We start from the raw sequence: 21,648 nt of genomic DNA, 5'->3' as shown, positions 1-21,648 counted from the left end.
AGATTGCATTCCGTTTGATCACTCACAATTCTTTTAATGCGCAGCATCTGTCCAAATGGCAAGTTGCGTAAAATGTTGAGTGGATGGAAACTCAACCTATGGAAAAGATTGTTTCTATCAGTGGGTTTTGAGTAAAGTTTTGTCAATATTCGAGCCTTCAATTGCTGTTTGCACATCCAAATAATGAATGTTAGGGTTCCCTATCTCCATCGTGAATTGCAACCTGTTGTCGATGTTGTTCAGATATAAAAGAAAATTGTTCAATTGGTCTCGACTGCCTGACCATATTCCGAATATATCGTCAATATATCTATACCATTTTTTCAAATGTGGACTCCATTGTGGATTGTTGATGATATGTCTGGTTTCGAAATCAAACGTGAATGTATTCGCATAGGATGGTGCCATAGTAGCTCCCATAGCAGTACCAGTCAATTGTTTGTAATACGTTTCTTTGTACTTGAAACATGAATTCTCAGAGATGAATTTCAAAAGAATCATCAAAAATTCTTGATTGGCTCCTATGGGTCCTGCATCAATAGTAGCTTCTCAACTGCTCTTTGTCCCAAATCTTGTGGGATACTTGTATAAAGACTTGCCACATCGATGGTGAATAAGATGTCATCTGTCGTAAATTCAATGTTCTCTAGGATTTGTAAAAAATGTGTAGTATCCTTCACATAAGTCGGAGTTTGTTGGATAAAGAGGCTGTAAAAATGAATCAATGTAGGTACCCAAAGGTTGCAAAATGCTGTTGGTTGCGGCTATCGGTCTCCCAGGAGGATTATTGAGTTGCTTGTGAATTTTAGGTAGGATATACAGGTGTGGCATCTTTCAACTAATTACAGGACCTCAATAAGTGAAGGGCCATGGGTAAGGTACACGTCACACTAGAGATAGTATTACCAACATACCCTGTTGACGTCCGTTTGAGTTTCGAAAACAAGTCTTTTAGTAATCTGCGTCTTCCACTAGATGTCGGACTATGCAGAGCATGTGATCCAAGCAGATCCAAAATCTCCAGAAACACACACACACACGTCAACTAGCAACATCAAACATTAATTTAGACAATGTGAATAAAGCAGGTTAGTAATTGGTTATATACCTTTCTTCTAATCCACAGAGTGATTTCAGTTAAGGTCAGACAAATTACTTTACATCAACTCTGCATTTATGTTTAGGTAAGTTCAAGAATGGTTTAAGAACAATCATCACAGGTAAGCAATACAAGTAGCAAGAGTTGACAGTCTTTTCCCTAATAAGAAACGAGGTATTCAGTTCAGGTTTTTGGAGGGAAACAAGCAATGCCGAAGCTGAGAGTTTGCAGATTTACTATAGGGAAACCAGCAATGCCCAAATCAATAGGAATACAACAGTTCAGATGCAAATAGGTGGTCGGTCTGTTCAGGAACTTCGGAAAAGCCTTCCTGGAGGAACACAGGCTGTTAAACCTGGGTGACTGTAAATGGGTGCACATAAACAGTGAAAAACAGTGTGCTCCAAAGCCTTAACACAAACAGCTTCAGTCAAGTTTCCGTTAAGCCCCATAGTAGCTTGAGAGTTTAGAAGCGGAAACTGGACGCATGGCTGTAAATCCGGTCTCCTACTCCTTGGTTGTGGTGACGAAAAGAGGGACCCTGGATGGGCTCCTGCAGCAGTATTCAAGTGAGGGACTGGTCAGCACAGAAATCTTCGTACTTTCTGCGTAGGTTCGTGGTTTTGGCACCTTTTTCTCAACACCAGTAGCCAACGATCACTGACAGTTAGAATCTTCTTGGTTTCTCGGCCTTGCACTCTGGTGAGGGGACTCTGAGGAGAGGATTCATGCTTCTGGAAGTCACACAGATGCCATCGAAGTTCCAGCAAGATTCATCAACGGCAAAGCAGTGCACTTCAAGGTGCTCAAGGTACCCCAGGTATTGGGATGCTGTAGCCCTGGAAGGTTGCAGGATGGCTTAAATTGAAGAGTGTCTTGAGGCTTGTTATGCCCACCAGCCCAGTAGGAGGTGGTAGTCCTTGGCGGAGCTTCCCTGTCGATTCAAAAACTGGGTCAGCACAGCAGTGGTACTTCTGCAGGTAGAGATGCTGCAGGCACGTCTGGTCATCTTCTTCCTCGGAGCTTCAGTCCCAGTTATCGACTCTGCCTTCTGTCCCAAAAGCCTCACCTTTTATGTAGGAACCCATTCATTCAGTCCTATGGACCTTAATCAGATGGGATTGGCTGTCCATTCAGGACCGCCAGCTTCCCAGTTCAAACTGGTTCTACTTAAGCATACCTTAAGACAAAGGCCAGAAACGTTTCAGGCTCCTCCCTCACTTCTTGCCTCAGCAGGCACACTGGAATATAGGCAGGCTTCACAAGGGGAGCCCCCCACCACCAAAGGCAAAACACAAAGAGGACCCACCCAGACCTGGATTGATAGAAGGGCCAACAAAGGACACAAATCAAAAAGACTGGAGCCATTTTGTAAAATTTGCCACCCAGGGGTGCTGTACTGCAGCCGTGGAAACAGCCAGTAACAAACACAAAAATTGTAGAGAGGTATCCACTGCCACCAGCTATTTGGGTGTGTGTCACTATAAAAATCAAGTCACAGGAACAGTGGGCGGGGGGGGGGGACTAGGTAGACCCTCAGCACTCCACATAAGGTGGGGTGTGCTGATCCCATAAAAAGAAAAGATAAATGTCTTACTATCCTTGAGAACAGTAGTCCAAGGAAAAAGGTTATCAAGAATAATAAGGGGGGCCCCCAAGGCACTCCCCCACCTCCCCCCATCACACAGGGTGCTGTGTGTTACAATAATTTATTACGGGTGCCTGGAATGAAATGCATGAGGAAAGCATGGCTCCATTAAAAGTAAAAAATACTATAGTGGAAGAAAACATAGGCTTCCCATTTAAGATAAAGAATGAGTTAGTGGTATAAAAAAAAAGAAATCCCACTCAATGCATTTCTTGTATGCAAACACACCAGACTATTGCTTGGACGCTAACAAGGTAGAGCATTCGTTATTTGCGATACTTTAAAATGATGGGAATCGGCACAAGAAATTAAAATTCTCCCTAACAAGGGGCCAGAGTTGACCATGCCAACAGCCCCAAGAGACGAGCAAAAGGATGATACCTTTTGGATTAGCAAGGCAGAGCCAGTTCCAAGGTAGTTACCCCTAAAAGACTTGACTATAGTGACAGTTTGCTTTTGTTTGAATTACAGATGTCGGGTTCTTTTGGGTTACACAAAGTTTGTTTCACAACACTATGGTGCATATACTCTTTCATGGTTCCTATTCTGCTATATGACAACTTGTATGTCAGTTCTGGAAGAGAAGGAGGGGGGAACTGTGGTTCAGTAAGCAGTATTGTTGGATTAAGGACTGCAAGAAGATAGATGTATTATTCTTCACATACTTATTGTTGGCTGGTTTCATATCAGATTTCAAATACGGAATACGAGTCAAGTTGCAACCTTATCTGAATGTGCGATGGGGTTGTAAATTAAACTTTTACGCGGAGTTACAACTTAAAGATATATTTTGGAAGCTATGCAAACACACCAGACTATTGCTTGGACGCTAACAAGGTAGAGCGTTTGTTATTTGCGATACTTTAAAATGATGAGAAGACTTTGAAGAGCAGGTCCACCAACAGACTATTTAGAAGTTTATGAAATACAATCGCATGCAGCTGGCACGGTTTCACCCTCATGACTCACCTTAACTTTCCCATCACAGTGAACTGAAGCCACAGATGTGGAGACTTTTACCAGCTTTGTAGCAGACAGGTGGATTTTGAAGTGACGGAAGAAGTGTGAATACAGACATTTCAAGAACAACTGAACTTCGTCCTCTGTGACCTCGTCTGCATTCTTGTGAATATCATTCCAAAGGGCTCGGGCGTCCTCTGGATGGATGGCATAGGAAATGTCAAGGCTATGTGGCTGAATAGGTACAGAAAATAGGAGTTCAGTGGCCATCGGGCGGCTGTGCACATCATATCCAGTCCACATGGCAGCCATCCACGAGAGGTCACGTGAGCTGATGGCAAAGTCACTAATACAGCAATCAAAGGTCTTTTGGAACCAGCTCCCAACTATTGCAGTGAAAGTATTAGTGCCATTCACCAAAAACAAAGGCAGACAGGTAAACATCTCTGGTAAGAAGTCCAGTATCTCAGGGTCTCCAAATGTACAGCAGAACCAGCCAGTCCATACAATCTTCTCTTCAGACACTGGTACTCCAAACTGAGGTTTGGACGAAAGCTTAAATAAAAAAAAATTAAAAAAAGGTAAAACATTATGGGAATAGATATTGCAAGCGTACATAATTTAACATTTAACTAAGGTGGTTACATTTTATTACTTTTTTTAATGTATGAAGTACCCACACTCTAAAGTGATCTATCCATGAAAGTCAGGTTGGAAATAAGGCATTAAAACAATACTTTAAATAATTACAAAAACGCCACTTCAATTGAGTTAGCATATGATTTCTGTGAAATTGTACTTAGCCAACAAATTCAGCTCAAACCATAGTGAGTTAAACGCCTCAGACATGATGTAAGAACTGGAGCGGTAGGTCCAAGGACTGGCTTTGCAATCTAGAAATGCATTTGTATTCTTAGAAGATTATAAGCAGCTCATGCAAACGACCCATTTCACATGGTCAATTGTCTGGAATGTAACGCTATTAAAAACATGAAGCACACCTTCCTGTGTTTTACAATTTATTCCAGCAAAATAAGTGTTTGATGACAAATATTTTAAAACTTCATCAAAAACCTTTTTGTGGAATACCTTCCATGCTTCCATCGGTCTCTTAATGCCATTTATAATGGCTTTGCTAACAATTTGCAAATGGTCCATCAAGCATCACTCTGTTGTAAATAGGTTTTATGGTCAATCTGCAATGTAGTATCAATCTGATTCTTTTAGCCTACTGTGGAAGAAAATTGCAAAGTTCAATGATGCTATGTAAATCTGGCAAATGAAGCAATTTATCACTGCGTTTTGAAGAAAACCAATATAGCGCTGCTATCATATGCCAGGTTAATGTAACTGCGCTCTCGTCTATGCAGAGATGGGCCTCCATGTTTTCTGCGAAATGCTCACGGCTTGCATCCATTTCCGTTCGGCACACATACACGCAGATTCTTTTATCACATTACTCCTATTTTTTTAAAATTTTAATAAGTATATATTCGAATTTTTAATATACCAGTAATACAAAACACAATGCAGATAACTATGAGGGCTCAGAACATGAAAGAGAACATCGAGATGTTCTTAATATTCACACTAGATATATAAACTATGTTCGACAAGCAATTTGGTCAAAATTAAAGATTATGGAACCAAATACTGGAGGACAAATTGCAACAGAAAGTTCTGCAGATGCAGTAGGCCGAAAGGGGAAGACCGACAAGGAGACAGACAGAATACAAACATGAAAACGAAAGGGAGAGGAGGGAGGGGAGGCATCTGATGACAATATAACAATTATAGTTTCATGAAAATGTGGCATCAGGCATAACCGATAAGTAAATTTGTTAACAAAACAAATAGGAGAGTTGAATATACAGGTAGATGTTCAAGTACCATGCGTAGTTGCATTAAAACAGTCCAGGTAGCTAATGAAGAAAACCATTTAGCATTATACTTAGAAACAGAATTTAGCTAGTTTTACAGGAGTGATGAACGCTCTGAATAAAGAAGAAAACATGGTGTATGATATTAGCTGACACTGAAATATATTTAATTTTAGAAAAGAATGGACCAAGTGCGGTCATCAAAAGTGCAACCATAATCATTTTCCCATCTGAGCCGTACAAGGCAAACCACTGAGGTTGAGGCAAGAATATCATAACATTTAGAGGCTCTGATATCAGAGATCATGATAAACTGCAACAGTCTAGAAGCGTTCGGTGAGAGAACATAATTTGAAAAGTGATGAGTGCATCAAGGCAAGAATTGACTCGACGGTTATAATAATTAAAGTCTGCATTGGAAATGGAGAATTGGCGTTTTTATTGTTGAAAGGAAAGAATAGAGGAGCCATGAACAATTTGTTGAATACATCTAATGCCTTTTTCAACCAGGATCTCCGATTCAAGGCTCGATTATTCATCACAATATCCTTGTTGTGCCATAGCAAAAGGGAGAGGAACTTTTTAGGAGTTTTAGTATGAGAAAAATTTGTAGGGCAAAAATGAAGGCTTTAATGGGATCAGATATAGCCCTAGAGGAATGATTAAATATGTAGATAAGGTCAGTAATTTCAAAGGAATGAACCACGTTTCTCTAATGTACACCTTTGGGGAACATCCGATATTTCTGGGCATGCAAACCAGCATCGGGATTGCCCAAGGAGAAAAGCAGAGTGATATAATTTAAAATCAGAATCTAACACCACCCATGTCGGCAATGGCGATCCTTTTACTTTTCCCAATACCCCAGAGAAAGTTAATTAGAATAGAGTAGATGGATTTAAAAAGGAATAAGGTAGAGGGACAGAAAGGAGCTGCAAATAATATAAAATAGGGAAGAGCATCATTTTGATTGCGTCAAGCCGTCACCACCATGAGAGATAAAGGGGGGGGGGGGACCATCTGGAAGTAAGGTCCTTGAGTTTGTCCAGCAAATTTTGAGTATTGAGTTTGATGGTATCAAATCTAAGTAGAGGGGAAAAAAGGAGGAAGATTGTCCATTGATACAGATTGAGGATTTGGGGATGGGTAGAGCAGTTTAACAAGGGAAATAAAACTTGTCACCACACCCATGCCATTGTAAGGATTGAAACAAAGTCCCAATTGACACGTTGAAAGCTTTTTCTGCCATCTAAAGCAATGGCCGCATAACCTGGTTTATCTTTTGCTGCTAGATGAATGGCATACAGAAGTAGCCTTGCATTAGAGGAGATGTTGCGACCTTTCACATAGCCAACTTGGTCCGATTTAATCAGGGCAGGGAGAGAGGATTCAAATCTGTTAGCTAGAATCTTTGCAAAGATTTTACTTTCAAGATTAATGAGGGAGATGGGCCGATAATTACTGGGAAGTGTTAGGTCCTTATCTGGTTCAGGTTTAGGGAATAGTATGAGTAGGGCTTCAGAGAATGAACCAGGTGAGGATTTTTGAGATATAAAGTAGGAAAATAGAGTTTTAAGTTTGCGTATAAGGGACTGAGATTGACTATCGTAAAATTCAGTGGAGAGACCATCTGGACCAGGGGCTTTTCCCCTGCCCAAACCCTTGATGGCACGGGTGAAGTGTAATATTGTTATCTAAATGGGAAAGATCAGTTTGAAGGTATGAAGATCTGTTAACATTATTGAGAAATGAAACGATATGAGAGATAGAGTTTGTCAGAAGTATATAAATCTTCATAGAATTGTTTAAAACATTCTAGTATCTCATTGGGTTGATTATGTGAGGTGCCTGATGAATCCTTAATGTGGGATATATAAAGTTTTTCTTTTTTAGTTTTCAAGAGGCTAGCGCCTTGCCGGCTTTATTGGATGTTTGGTACATTTTTGTTTTATATTTGAGAATAGTCCCTGCGGCTAGATTAGTAATCTCATTATTAATTTGGCAGTGTAGGGCCATGACCTGGTGAAGATTATTTGAGTTAGGGTTGTGATAATAATGTTTCTCAGCTAGAGTGAGCTGGGAAAAGATAATCCTGATGATTCCTGCGCAATGCTTCACACCCCCCCCCACACCCAAGTAGGCCATATCCTCTTAGTGCAGCCTTAAACGCATCCCAATTATTCGCAACAGAGGTGTCATGGTCTTGGTTGTCAGCATAGAATTGTTGAGCAAATGATTAAACTGATTGAACTGATTAAAGGAACTGTGGATCTTGTAATTAATCAAGAGATTTTTACAAAAAAGTGGAACGAAGTAAGCGACGTAAGTTGCAAGTGAAGTTGGTTGTTTTTAACATTTGTTACTTATTTGTAAATGTCAAAATCAAAGTCTTTCAGGGCAATTTCCGGTGAAGCAGGTTGTTGACAATGTACTCGAGGATTTTTGCTGTTGCAATCTGCCAGCTGGTTCTCCACCAATTAGCCTGTACCACCAAGTCTCCTTTGGTTGTATGTCGTTTTCAGACAACTTGATTAAGTATCTTAGTCTGATCGGGCAAGTTCCTGAACATGAAAGTAACAAATGCCCTACAGTTTTTTTGTTGGGACGTCCTTTCAAGGCAATATCGGCAGTTGGCTGTCAGTGAAAGACCTCGAATATAAAGAATTTCGTTTGTTTCTAGTAGGTTTAACATGGCTCTTAGGATTAGGTCACGCGAAGCTCGGTTTGGAAATTTAAGTTTTGTGGTTCATTTAGTTATGTTGTGTTATGCGGTAGGTGTAGGGTCAATTTGTTTGTTGCCGCCATTTCTGTCTTTGCCCAGTCTAATTCTTTGATTTTTTGTAGCACCCTCACAGGATTCTGAAAAAGCTCTTGGCAAACAATTGCATCCAGTAACAATTAATTTTCCTTTTTCCAGTTTGTTGGTAGCTCACATCGGTTATCTTGCATTTCTTTGTCGATCATTTAGTAAATAGGGTTACTGTCTGTCATTCTGTATTTCCTGTATAGCATTAGGGATTTGCAGCTTACCCGTACAATGAAGTGACAGAAGACTCAGTTCCCGTACGATAGCTGCTCCCGATGTAGAGTTAGGGAGACCTAAAACAGATCTCCAAAAAGGCAGCTTCTAATTTAGGCCAGAAGTCACTCGGAATAGTGGGCATTGCCTCAGCCCCGTACATCACAGAAGGGACGACCTTAATTTTGTACAAATTGATTGTAGGAATTAATGAATATCGACCAAATGTTTTATCAATCACTTTTGCCTGACCAGCCAGCTTTTTGATTTTGCCTTGAGTCGCTTGCATTGCCGTTTCACGTTTGGAGCTGTCCAGTGTGACTTCTACATATTTAAAACTCTGGACTGTCTCTATTTCGGTTTCTGCCAGGAACCATTTGTTGGTGTTTCTTTTTTTTGACAGATTTCTGGAGGATCATTACCTTTGTTTTTTCTTTATTGATCTCAAGGTGTTTTTCTTGAGTGTATGAAAGTAGAGAATTCAGTTGCCATTGTAAGCCAATAGACGTTCGATCAAATAATGTAAGATCATCGGCATACAGGAGCCGCAAGATCGTTTCACCTCCAATTTTTGGTGGAAATGCTTGTACCGTTGCTTCTGTGTTCTGGAAATCACCTATGTAGGCCAGGAAGAGAGATGCTGCTAGTGGGCACCCTTGCTTAACCCCGCGTGTGGTCGGGATCTTGGCTGATAAGTCCCCTTGTCGATTCAAGCAAACTCATTGTTGTTTTGGGGTGAAGCGCTTGTATGGGTGCCAAGATTTCCTTTGGACAGTTCCAATCTAGACGTTTCTTCCAGAGACACTGTCTTTCCACTCGATCAAACGCGTGTGTGAAGTCGATGAATACAACAAAGACAATGACCATATTGTAGATCCTTGCTCTTCAGGGTGCTGAGCATGAGGATGTTGCCTGCGGTCCCAGCGTTTTTTTTTTTAATACGGCTTGAAAATGATCATTACACTTTGCCGATGCTGCCCATATTTGGAATTTTTTCATCAGTAAGTTTCCAAACACTTTCCCAATGGCATCCAGCAATGCTATAGGATGAAAGTTGGAAGGGTCACTCGTATTCCCTTTTTTGTAAATCGGGATCACAATCGCCGACGTCCAGTATGGTGGGAGTGTCTTCGTGCCTGCACATCTTTGAAAAATTATACCGAGTAGAGCTGCCCATTCTGAATGATGAATTTTTAGCTCAAGTTATTTCCATTACATTTCCAACGAGAAGAGATCTTGTTAACATCTTGAAAGACCTGAAGGAGGTACATATAGGGGCATGACCAGAAATAATGATGCTGGAGATCTTACAGAGTCAGCAATGGAACCTGTGAGGGTTTTGGTAGAAAAATGTAGTCTAGGCGTGAGAGCGTGTTGTGAGGGGGCGAGTGAAAAGTATAGTAGATTTGCGTGGGTTGGGCGAGCCTCCAAGAATCGAAAAGAAGAGTTTCAGCTAGGCACCCCAAAAAGGACTTCTGAGATTTGGTGGTTTTCAACACACAGCTGGATTTCCAATCCAGAAACGGGCCATGGAGCTGATTGACATCACCACACATGATTAAATCAGTGAAGGTGTTTTTAAGTATCATTTGTTTGACAAGAGATCCAGAAATTGGGATCAGGTAGAGTAGGACCATAGATGTTAAGAATTGAAACGTGTAGATTCAATCAAGAGTTTAACCCATGCCCATCTTCCATAAATGTCAGCACCCTGGTCCAGGGTTTTGAAAGCTAGTTTCTTACTTATTAATATGGCGACTCCATTTTGCTTGGCAACAGCCGGGCTAGCAATGACTTCTTTAACCCAAGGGATTTAAGTTTCAATGCCTCTTTGCTCGATAAACGTGTTTCCTGGATACAGGCTACAGATGGATTGAATTGATTATGGTGAGATAAAATCTTACTTCTTTTAATAGGATTATTGCAGCCTTTAATGTTCCACGTAACATACTTAAAAATCATTTAAATATTTTGAAAATTATAGAAGAAAAGCCTGAGACCATGATAAGTACCAGGATTCAATATAGTAGAAATGCAATTATGATCACACATTCCCAAGGGAAGGCACATAAGCAGAACACAGGGGGATCAGGAAAAGGGGTGGGTGGGGAGGGTCCGATAGATATATATACACACACACATTAAATAAGGAAGAATATAGAAATCAGACCTGGACACAGGGAAAAATGCGTCAGGTATAGGTTACGCCTGCTGAGTCGTCAAAAGGAAAAAGAACGACCCACAGTGGAAGAAGGACGCTGCAACAGTGCCAGTCCCACCAAATTATGATAAAAGGCTAACAATGGCATCAAGTAAGTTAAAGCAAGCAGGTAAAAGAAGAAAACACTCATGTTATAAAAGAAGTAGAGGCATTAGCAGGAGAGGATGTGTCCATTCCTTTGGCTTTGATGGAGTGTATGAAAGCCCTTAGGTCAGCGGGCTCATCAAACACAGCGGTACAATCTTTGTGTGCGACTTTAAATGAACATGGATGGTATAGCCCATACCGGATATTAAGCTGTTTTAGGGCTGGACGAAAGGATAGAAATATCTTTCTGCTTTGAGCCGTACTTTTGGCAACATCTTGTGAGATGAATAACTTATTACCATGCCAGATGAAGGATTTGCGTTCCTTGGCGGTAGATAGGATGAGCTGAAGCTGGGAGTATTCAAGAAGGTTGAACATCAGTGTTCTGGAGGATGGACGAGAGGTAGTGGAGACAGTTGGTTGATCAATACAATGAGCACGCTGTATATTTCCAAGGGTAGATGAAGTAAGGCTGGTAGACATTTTTGCAAAAATGCGATGGGGTTAATTCCTTCAGAACCCTCCGACAGACCAGAAATTTGAAGATTGGTTCCTTGGCTATGGTTTTCTAAGTCTTTGTTGTGTTTCTGAAGATCTTTGACCGACTTCTCAAGCTGCGCCACTCTGGGCTATACATCCTTTACTAAACCAACTCTTCTTTCCACCTCCTCCATTCTATTTTCAAAGCCTTTCCATCTGTCATCTAATTGTTGTAATTTTAGATGTGTGGTCTCAATGAAAGGTTTAAGTGCTCTAATTTCAGATAGCATGGCTTCAATAGCTGGATCAGAGATGTAGTGGGGGTGGCAAATCACTTTTAGGCCTTTTAAGGTTTGTTGCAGAGATATTGGATTCTTTTGTAGTGGGTACATTTTTTTTTTTTCAAGTGTTTTGCTAGCAGCCATAGTAGCAGCTGTTAGTGGCAGGGTAATATTCAAAGTGGAGACACTAAAATAAGAGTGCTATAGCTTGAAGGTCAGACTGTGCTTATGAAGAAGAGAACGAAAGGCCGAAGTTCAGCAAAATGATGGTAGCACTTCCAACCACAATTGGAGATAACCTTTAAGATAATATAGAAGAACATTCAATTTGGAGAAGACACTTGGTGGTCATCTGTCGAGGTATTATATCTTATAGTTTGCAATTGTTATGTCCATATTATGCCAACTGCCTACCTCCTGTTAATGGAGATCAAATGAAATAGACAGATAAGGAGCAAACATAAGCTGGCGATGAATAATGCAGCACCACCAATCGAGATGTGTTAAGGCACTGAGCCCCAGCGCTTAAATGACTGAATAAACAGTAGCGCTGGTCTGTGTAGACATCAGCAAGAGAGCGCCACGGTCCAATCAAATTAATTGGTAGCCGATAATAGAAGAAGCCGCTTTTTGGGTTAAGCAATTCCACAGCACATCCAGTTGTATGTATGAATTATTGGCATATTTGCACACTATTACGTAATCAAGCAGAGCTCTTTGTAAGTGGTCAGAAAAAACGAAAATGATCGAAAATAGTCTCTTCCATTGGTTAAAGAAGTGAGAGGTAATAAGACGTAAAAAAGAAAGACAATACCATGGGCAATGCTGCATTCCGTCTTGGCGCACCAAAGGAGCCTGCACTGAAGGCGAGCCGCAAACAGCGCTGCTTTTACATGTGTAAAATAGTAAATTGAGAGTTGCATATAAAAAAAAAAATCTCATTCAGATCATTGGTTGTGTAGTTGGCTTACAGCACCAGAGATGGCGTTGCTGTGAAGGAGGAGCTGCAAAGGCCGAGGCCGGCATGCCACTGTGTAGGACGGCGAACGTCTCCTCATGAAAGGCGGTCACATCAGGGAGCAGCTATCGGAGCGATGATGTCAGAGCGCGGAAAAGGCTCCAGAAGGGCGGAACAGCGCTGGAACTTGGCGGTTGCTCGCGGAACGAGCCTGATGTATCTCAGCAGGAAAAAGGTAAGAATGAATGCAAAATAAATCAGATTTGATGCCTACGTGGGACGGAGCAGCGCGGCTACACGGCCATCTTCCTCGGCATTCGACCACGCCCCAACATTACTCCTATTAAGCATGGTTAGCTTATTGGTTTGAAATTGAGCCATTATGGTCTGGTCTTAAGTAGATGGCTATGCTGTCAACTTTAAATAAAGCTGCCATATTTCAATTCGAACTAGACGCTGCTGCTTATCGGGGCGAGGCCTCCTCACCCAACAGCTGAAGGAATGACAGATGTATGGGTTCTTTGAAGTTTGTAAGATTAGCAGGAAGCTGCAGTTAAGCATCAATATGGTCTTGAGCATTAAGCATGCCCCTCTGATAGGACCCAATGCATTCATAAAATTAAAATACCTTCTGTGTTTTGGAGATAGGGCAAGTTCGTTTCGGATTGTTGTGGCAGCCTGTCTTCTTTGAGCTCAGTGTTGCTTTTTTTGCTGCTATGGCGTTTACCAATCTTCCTTTATTGGGTTATTTGCTCAGGAAATATTTTGTCAATTGGTACCATGGCGCTGTTGGATTCATTGGCCTATGCTGAACCCTTAGAACCACGAGACGCATGTTTTTTTTTCAAATGTGTATGACGGCATAACAGCTAGCCCTGTACCTAATGTAATGGAATGAAAAGTAACTAACACCCAAGCACTTGCACCGATGCATACGCGTAGAAGAAAAAACAAATATATATATTGAGAGGAGCTCGAAATTCTTGCACAATGAGATCAGAATTAACAAGATGAAAAAACTTCAGATGCACGATTTGTTGTCAGTCAACCCTCCCGAAACGGACCTTGAATTAAATGTGCGGTCATAGACATACCGTTTGCGATAGAGGTTTTGGCCGCTAAACCTTCACCTTAATCTCTTATCCTAGAAACACAACTTTCAGTTTTTTTTAATTTCCTCAAGTGTGTGTTCCCCAGAGTCAATTTCCATACCCGAACGTGGTCTGAATTGGGCTGATTAATGGGGGGAAATGCTGTTTCATAGTGCCACAAACAGCATGGATAGTGGGATACAGAAAGTTCCAAAACCAAACCGACTAATGGGCGAGGAACGGCACTTGTGCATCACTGCAGAGAGCTGTATTTTAAAGCAGTCACCTTGAGCCGTGTCGACTCCAGCAGGCTCTGAGCGCTGTAATGCAAGGCGCCGTGGAAGAGCAACACAGACTTACCGCAATAAGACATCCTGTGTGTTCCCCATGAGAATGGGTGCAAGCTGACCCAGACAAGCGCTAGTCCCTCAGGGAGTCCAGCTTACTTCAGGGTTGCACAGTCTCCAAAAACATGCATGTTCCTGAACAAAATGGCACCATTTTACGCTTATGGCCCATCAAACCATTTCCTTCAAACAGGCACTTTTGATCTTGACAGTTATTTATTTGCATTTTTTGGTCCACCAACGAGGGGCACTAGAACTAAAAGGTGCGAGGCCACCAGGGGGCGTGATTATGGAAACATCCTAGGTGCGCTGCTTCCAGATCCCTGGGTCTTAAAAGGAAAGATACTCCCCCTCTACCCCCCCCACCATTTATTGCCCCCCGAGCAGGCAATGGCTGGATTCCCCTTGTATGTGAACACACTGGGAATACGGGTGGAAAATCTGGAGTGAAGCAGTTGAGCCGAGTGGAAATATCCCTCAGAACAAGTCAGCAGGAAAGTGGCCCGTACTCTGTGTGCGAGATCCTTGGAGCGGTGTTCGGCCTGCCCCCCCCCCCCCCCGTTAGATTGAGGACAGGAAAGGCCCCCGAAACCAAGTGCTCTGGCCCCCCTGGTCTACAGGGTCACTGACAAGGGTGAGTTACGGAGGAGCCAGAACAGCTAATAAGCCCAATCCTCCGATTTTTGATCAAACGAATGTCGGTTTGCAAAGACTGTTAAAATTATTTGCAGGGTACGCCAGGGATAATGGCCTTACAATTAACCCCAAGAGAACTAAAATACTTGCATTTAGGAAGAACACTGAAGGGACTCTGGTAAAAAAAAAATATAGTCTTGGGGTTGTGTATCTGGGGTTTTATTTTGGGGCTCATAAGGGTATAAAACTAGACTAGACATTCTGCTCCACAAGGCAGCACAGCTACAGTGCCAGATAACGAAAATAGATTTTTGGCAGATTTTCAATCAAACCTGCCATCATGTTTTTCGAAGGGAAAATAGTCCAAGGTGATCTATGGTTTGGAATTCCAAAAGGAAATGGCGAATTCAATATATCAGTTTGAGGGCAAATTGTGGAGAAAGATCCTCTGCGTTCCGAATGTTGTACCACTAAGTACAAACTTGGGTCCATTTAATTAAAAGCACGGGTCGAGTGGCGCATATTAACATTGTTTTCCCAACTAATGGCTCCGCGACCGGATTCCCCCATGTACCAGACCCCAAAGGTAAACCTGACTACCTAGGGCTTTTCCGGAGTAAATGTGAAGCAATTCTCATGAGAATTGGCTCTGACCTGGAGACCCTAATCAGTAACCCCCGAAAGTAAAACTGTCTTTGTTCGACTATGACTGGATAATGACAACAGATGCCTTTCATTCTTGTACATCTGAGCCATCTTGTTCACGAGCACAAACGCTGCAGGAACTCTCTCAGCAATATTAACACAATTTACTAATCGTTACTTTAGGTGGGCTGTTACTTAGGCTACGATGGAATCTGTTCTTGACTAAAGAAATAATGTTCAGGAGAGGGAATATTACAGCTAACGAGATGGGGTGCAGATTTTGTAGTCTAGCACCGGAAACAAAGAATCTGGCAATAGTCACGTAGGAACAAATATATGTTACCTTTATTAAAATACGAAGCGGAATGCATTACCGATTATCTGGAAACAATGTTTAAATAAACAAAATGTACATGAGGGTTTGGCTTTAGCAGGCTTTTTAAAAAGCCTCAATATTCTGTTAATCTAGTTCTGCATAAATTAATGATTTACATTATTATGTTATGTATGTTAGTCTACAAGTTAAAGTTGTAGGATGAAAGAATTTTTAAAAATTTATTTTCAATTTAACTCTCTCTTTTCCTTTAGTACTATTAATTGCTTGTTTGAGGGGGGCGTGGCCTGAGCTCATGGCGTGAGGCTCTGTGCGCCCTGAGCTCCTGCCGAGAACCTACAAGATCCTAAATAACTACGGGAAATAAGTTAACCTGAGTTAAAACAAGCACACCGGTGGATGCGGTGACCGATTCCCCAACCCCAGAGCTAAGTAGCAGTAAAACTCAGTAAAAGGCAGCGGGCTGAGGCGATGAAGTGAACCCCCTACGATTTCAAGATGGCGGACGTGACGCCCTGGCGATGAGATAGGAGCAGCTGAGGGTAGACGGGGACACTAGGCAGACACAGCGATGCAACTGCGGCTGAAAGCAAGGTCCCACAAACAAGTTGGAAAGCACCGGACCCAGCAGAGCGACTATCGGGTCGTCTTGCACACGAAGGCGGACCCAGAAACCAGGAGGGGGAAGCACACGGAACTGGGACTGAGTGTGACAACGCCAGGAGGGTCAGAAGGAGCGCGACAGGACTGCCGGGGAAGCAATGAGGCGTGACCACCGTAGCAGGGACCTGGACATCAGCCCAGAGCCCGCAAGAGGCACAGCGGGAAGAGAGGAGGGAGCACGAGCCGGTCGGCAGCGGCGCACACAGGCTGCCACAAACTGGGCCAGAGACACAGAAAGGAAGGAGGCTGCCTGCAGAGCTGGGCCACGGCGGCAGAAGGAAGGCAACTCACCCCAGACCTGCGAGACAGCGGAGGACAGATCCAGGTACGGTGGTGGGCTACGAAGCTGGGAAGCAGATCGCAGCGATGAACACCATAGACAGCAGCTGAAACGCACTGGGTCTGGGCCTCCGCTGTGGAGGCACGACCCGGACCGTTGGGGCACCCCAAAAAGACACTGATTGGGTTGGGGAAAAGAACCAAGGCCCCCAACACTGCGGCACGCACAGGCAACAATCACACAGGGCTGAACAGGATACACACAGCACGGACAATGCGCTGTGGCTCTGCATTGAAGGGCTGAGACCACTGGAACACGGGCCCAAGGACGCTCGAGCAAGCGACCTGGCAGCAAGGCGATAGTCAGGCCCAAGGTGCCCACATGCGGGAGGGGCAGCAACGCGGACCAGTGGCGCAACGGAAAGAAATAGCATATAAGGACGGGGAGTTGGGCGCACACAGCGACGCTGACTAGGGAAGGTAATCCAGAACCCACAACGCTGCACTACCTGCAACGCTATAACACGGTACTGCACGGGATACACACAGCACTGGCAGAACCTGCTGGGACCCCAAATAAAAGAGCAGATAGCCCTGTAGCTTGCACCAAGGAAGAAGGGGACACAAACAGAAGCTAAAACAGAAGCTTGGCAGAAGGGGCTCTGAACAGATCTGAGAGACCCCCACACGGGAGGGACAACAGTGCAAATCAATAGCGCATTACCATATAGCTTCAGCGGGCGAGGAACACGGTGCTCACAGTGACAGTGATTAGGGTTGGATGAGGTGAAACTTGTCCCGCCACGGCACCAGCAACGCAACAATAACCCAACGCGGCACGAGACGCACGCAACGCAGATAAGACGTGCAGTGACAACACAAGAACTGAGACCCTGAAGCTCGAGGCCAGAATACGAGGAACATAAACGCAAGTGTGCACAAACAGAACACCTCACAGCAAGGCGCTAAATAGACTTGGGGAATCCCGCAAGGGGGAGACAACAGCATAAATCAGAGGCGCGCCCACCACCCCACATATAACCAGGCGACAGCGAAGATCTGCCTACAACAAAAAATAAGAAAGACTACGATCATCGACTCCTTTAACGCCACCAAACTGAAAGGGCAGCTGCGCAGCAACCCAGAAACACAAACGGCACAGCCAAGCAAGGAAGCTATCACTAATGAGGACCAGGTACTGGAAGCAATTTCAGCGCTACGGGCCTTCATAGACACCAAGATAGAGGAGGTTAAATTCGACATGCAGCTGATAAAAAGATTTCCGCAACCTCACAGAAAGGGTCCCAACGGCTGAAACCGAACTTAAAGACGACAGAAACCACCAGAGAACTGGAAAAGCGGCTGACAGAAACTAGAAAAGAGGAATGCAGCATTAGAAGCCCAGGCGGAGGACGTTTAAAGGCGCGCCCGGCGCACCAACATACGCCTGCTGGGAATCCCGGAAGGGATGGAAGGATCCAACCAGACGGACTTCGTGGAAAACTTGATATTACAGGAAAATCGGGGCAGGAACATTGTCACAGGGGTTCACAGTAGAAAGGGCACACAGATCCCTGCAAAAGAGACCGCCACCGGGCTCACACCCTCGCCCCATGATAGCAAAGATACTGAACTTCCACGACAGAGAGACCATCCTGAAATTCTCCAGAGAAGGTGGGGAGATCCGCCGAGACAATGCCAGCATAGCAATATACCCGGACTACACATCTGCAGTGCAAAGGGCAAGGAACTCATTCGTGCCAATTAAGCTCAAACTCAGGAAACTGAACCTCAAGTATATGCTGATGTACCTGTCCAGACTCAAGGTACTCTACAAAAGGACGAGCTCTCTTCTTGGAAACCCCCACGGCAGCTACAATGTGCTTGGAACATAATAACTTGTATGACGGTCAGGAGACGAAGACATGAAGAATGCCGGCCCAGGGAAAGAATGGGGTGCGTGACTCGTCAACAGCAAACCTGCGGGTGGGCGACACAGAATAATGAAGCATCTTATACTGTCACAACGGCAGGAGCGAGGTGGGAGCCTCGAACAGACACATCCCACAAACTGGTAGGTGTCAGCCAGTTGCTGGTGCACCACAGTCCGCACGCTGAAGCCCGGATGGGCCAAGCAGATGCAGGGGAGCTCGAGCGCCACGGTTGGCAAGTAGCAGCGGCGTGCATTTTTTTAGTTCTGGTTTGGAGTTGGGGACGGTTTGTACCCTACATGGAGCAAGGTATGTGTTAGGAAATGTGTGAATGTGGCATTATATAAAAGGAACGGGCGGGGGCTACCAGGGGAGTGATACAATTAGAAAAGCCTGAAAAGTAACTGGAGAACAGGGGGGGGGTCTAGACAGGGGGGGACCACACATTGAAATGGCCAATGAAATCAAAGTACTGACATGGAATGTCTGAGGCCTGGGAACATGCATGCGCAGGAACCAGGTGAAATCCTTTATTAACAGAACGAGGGTGGCCATTGCATTGCTGCAGGAGACCCATCTGACTAAGAAAACGATGGCCACGGTAACGGAACACTGGGATGGGCAATGCTACGGTGCCCCGCTACTCAAAATATGCCAGGAGGGGTGCTCATCTGGATAAGTCCGGCAATCCCATTCAAACTACTGAGCTGGGAGGCAGACCCAAAAGGCAGGTACCTAATAGTAAAAGGATGCATTGAACTGGTGGAAGTCTGCATAATAAATTCATACTTCCCCAACCACGGGATCCCAAAACACCTAGACCAATGCTGAGCGAGTTTCTTCATATGGGGAGGGGACCTCAATTGTGTTGGGAGCTGGATAGGTCTAAACCGACAGCAACCAGAAACTACGCCGTAACAGGGGCCCTCAACACACTAGTAGAAGCCCTGGACCTGGTAGATGTGTGGAGGGAGTTACATCCCACAGACAGAGGTTATTCATACTTCTCATCGCCACACTCCCTGCACATGAGAATTGACTACCTATTTGTGGCCAAGGGCCATCAAGCACAAATAGAATCAGCACAGTACCTAGGCAGGTCAATATCAGATCACTCACCACTGCTGATTGAACTGGAAGACACAGGGGCCTGGATCGCCCATACCACTGTGGCGTATGACACCAGACGCCCTAACAGATCCGGCCTTCACGGAAGAGCTGCATGACAAAATAGAGGAATATGTGGAAAAGAACGTAGGTAGCGTTGAAAGATGGGACACAGTCGGGGAGACAATGAAAGAAGTGGCGAGGGGCGAAGCCATTGCAGGGGGGCATACGGAAACTAAGAGTTGAACTGGAGGAACTGGAGGAGGCAAAAACACAAAGAATCAGAAACAAGGGGGACAAGGGATGAGGAGGCGGAGCTAGCACAGTTACGAGGGGACTGCCATGAAGCATGGGGACGGCTCTCCAAGTTCGATTACTCAATGAGAACTGCAAAAACACATGCCGAGGGTGACCAGCCAGGCAAACTGTTGGCGTGGCTGTATAGGAGGGAGTATCCACAATCTCCAACCACAGAGATCAAAGATATAACGGGAACAATATGTAAAACACAACAGGAAAGCAACAACAATTTCCGGGACTTCTACTCCCACCTCTACCGTCATGACCATCAAGTACCACAAATTGAAATACTAGATACACTGGACGAAATAGGCCTCCCAAAATAGATTAGTCACAACAGGGATCTGTAGAGGCCGAAATCACGGAGGCAATACGTTCACTTGCCTTTAATAAAACGTTGGGCAGTGACGGGCTCCCCCCAGAGTTCTATAAAACATATGAAGCAACCCTGACACCGATGTTGCTTGAGGTTTTCCGGGAGGCATACACCACAGGGGAACTGCCGGAATCCATGAGGGAGACCCTAATCATACCAATACCTAAACCCGGGAAACCAATGGATGAATGCGACTCGTACCGCCCACTAGCGATGCTGAACTATGACGTCAGGATTCTAACCACCACACTAACCAGGTGCCTAAATTGGATAATGGGGGCTTGATACACAGTGACCAAGATGGCTTCATACCAGGGCGCAGCACAGCGTTGAACTTATGCAGACTACAACACATACTCGAGCTAACAGCTGCATCTCAAGAACAGTATGCTATTCTCTCCCTGGACGCCACAAAAGCATTTGACTCAATATATTGAGAATGGCTGGTTTGGATTTGGGGAGGGGTTCATCCGATGGGTGCGAATACTATACACAAACCCAAAGGCCAGGGTCAAAACTGGGAGGATAGTGTCAGCAATCTAGGAAATTAAGAGCGGGACGAGACAGGGATGCCCATTATCCCCAATGCTGTACGTGCTGGGCCTTGAACCCATAGCAATGTACCTCAGGAAGCAACACCTAGATGCTGGCTGGGTTGGGGGAACAGGACACCTGCTGTCACTCTACGCGGACGACGTGCTAATGTACGTGAGAGATCCGCACCTGAATGTGCTGATATTCCTGGACATACTTGACAACTACGCCAAAGTGTCAGGGATCCACTTCAGCAAAACCAAATCTTGCATATTCCCATTAGCAGGGTTGAGAGCGAGCAATGTCAGCGAGTTACCAGTGGTGGGGCTTAACTGGGAGGTGGACTTGTTCAAGTACTTGGGGTGAACATTAGACATACACCGGAACAAATGCACAAACACCACGGCAAAGGTGGTGCAGGGCTTGAAGAAGTCCATAAAATTCTAGTCGAAGCTGCCACTATCACTGTTAGGCAGGATACCCATCACCAAAATGATCATACTCCCAAGGTTCTTGTACTTCTTCAATAACGTGCACTACTATGTTGGGGCATCTTTTTTCCGCTCCTTGGAGGTGCTGCTCCGAGAATTCTTATGGGGCGCTAACCGCCACAGACTCTCACTAGCAATTTTATATCTACCATACGATAAGGGCAGGGTGAAATTGCCAAACCTAGAGATACTACCTAGCAGCTAAGCTCAGCCACGTAGTTAAATGGCTGGCAGACGAGGCCACCTCAGAGACAAACTTACTACAACACCTAGTAGCTCCC

At 44.3% G+C, this 21,648-nt stretch overlaps 1 protein-coding gene across 4 annotated transcripts in view; it reads right to left on the bottom strand.

Moving 5' to 3' along the window:
- CENPL (centromere protein L) overlaps positions 1–21,648 on the bottom strand; it is a 391,919-nt gene that overhangs the window by 223,463 nt on the left and 146,808 nt on the right. For all 4 annotated transcript variants that reach the window (XM_069641112.1, XM_069641113.1, XM_069641114.1 and 1 more), the window contains one exon: positions 3,717–4,262. In XM_069641112.1, the coding sequence (XP_069497213.1) occupies positions 3,717–4,262 (546 nt within the window). The remainder of the gene's footprint in view (positions 1–3,716; positions 4,263–21,648) is intronic.

This window comes from Ambystoma mexicanum, chromosome 1q (assembly GCF_040938575.1).
Source record: "Ambystoma mexicanum isolate Mex_15411 chromosome 1q, UKY_AmexF1_1, whole genome shotgun sequence".
In the NCBI taxonomy this organism is placed as follows: domain Eukaryota; kingdom Metazoa; phylum Chordata; class Amphibia; order Caudata; family Ambystomatidae; genus Ambystoma; species Ambystoma mexicanum.
The sequence above is the reverse complement of the archived record's forward strand: the minus strand, read 5'-3'. Positions and strand labels throughout refer to the sequence as shown.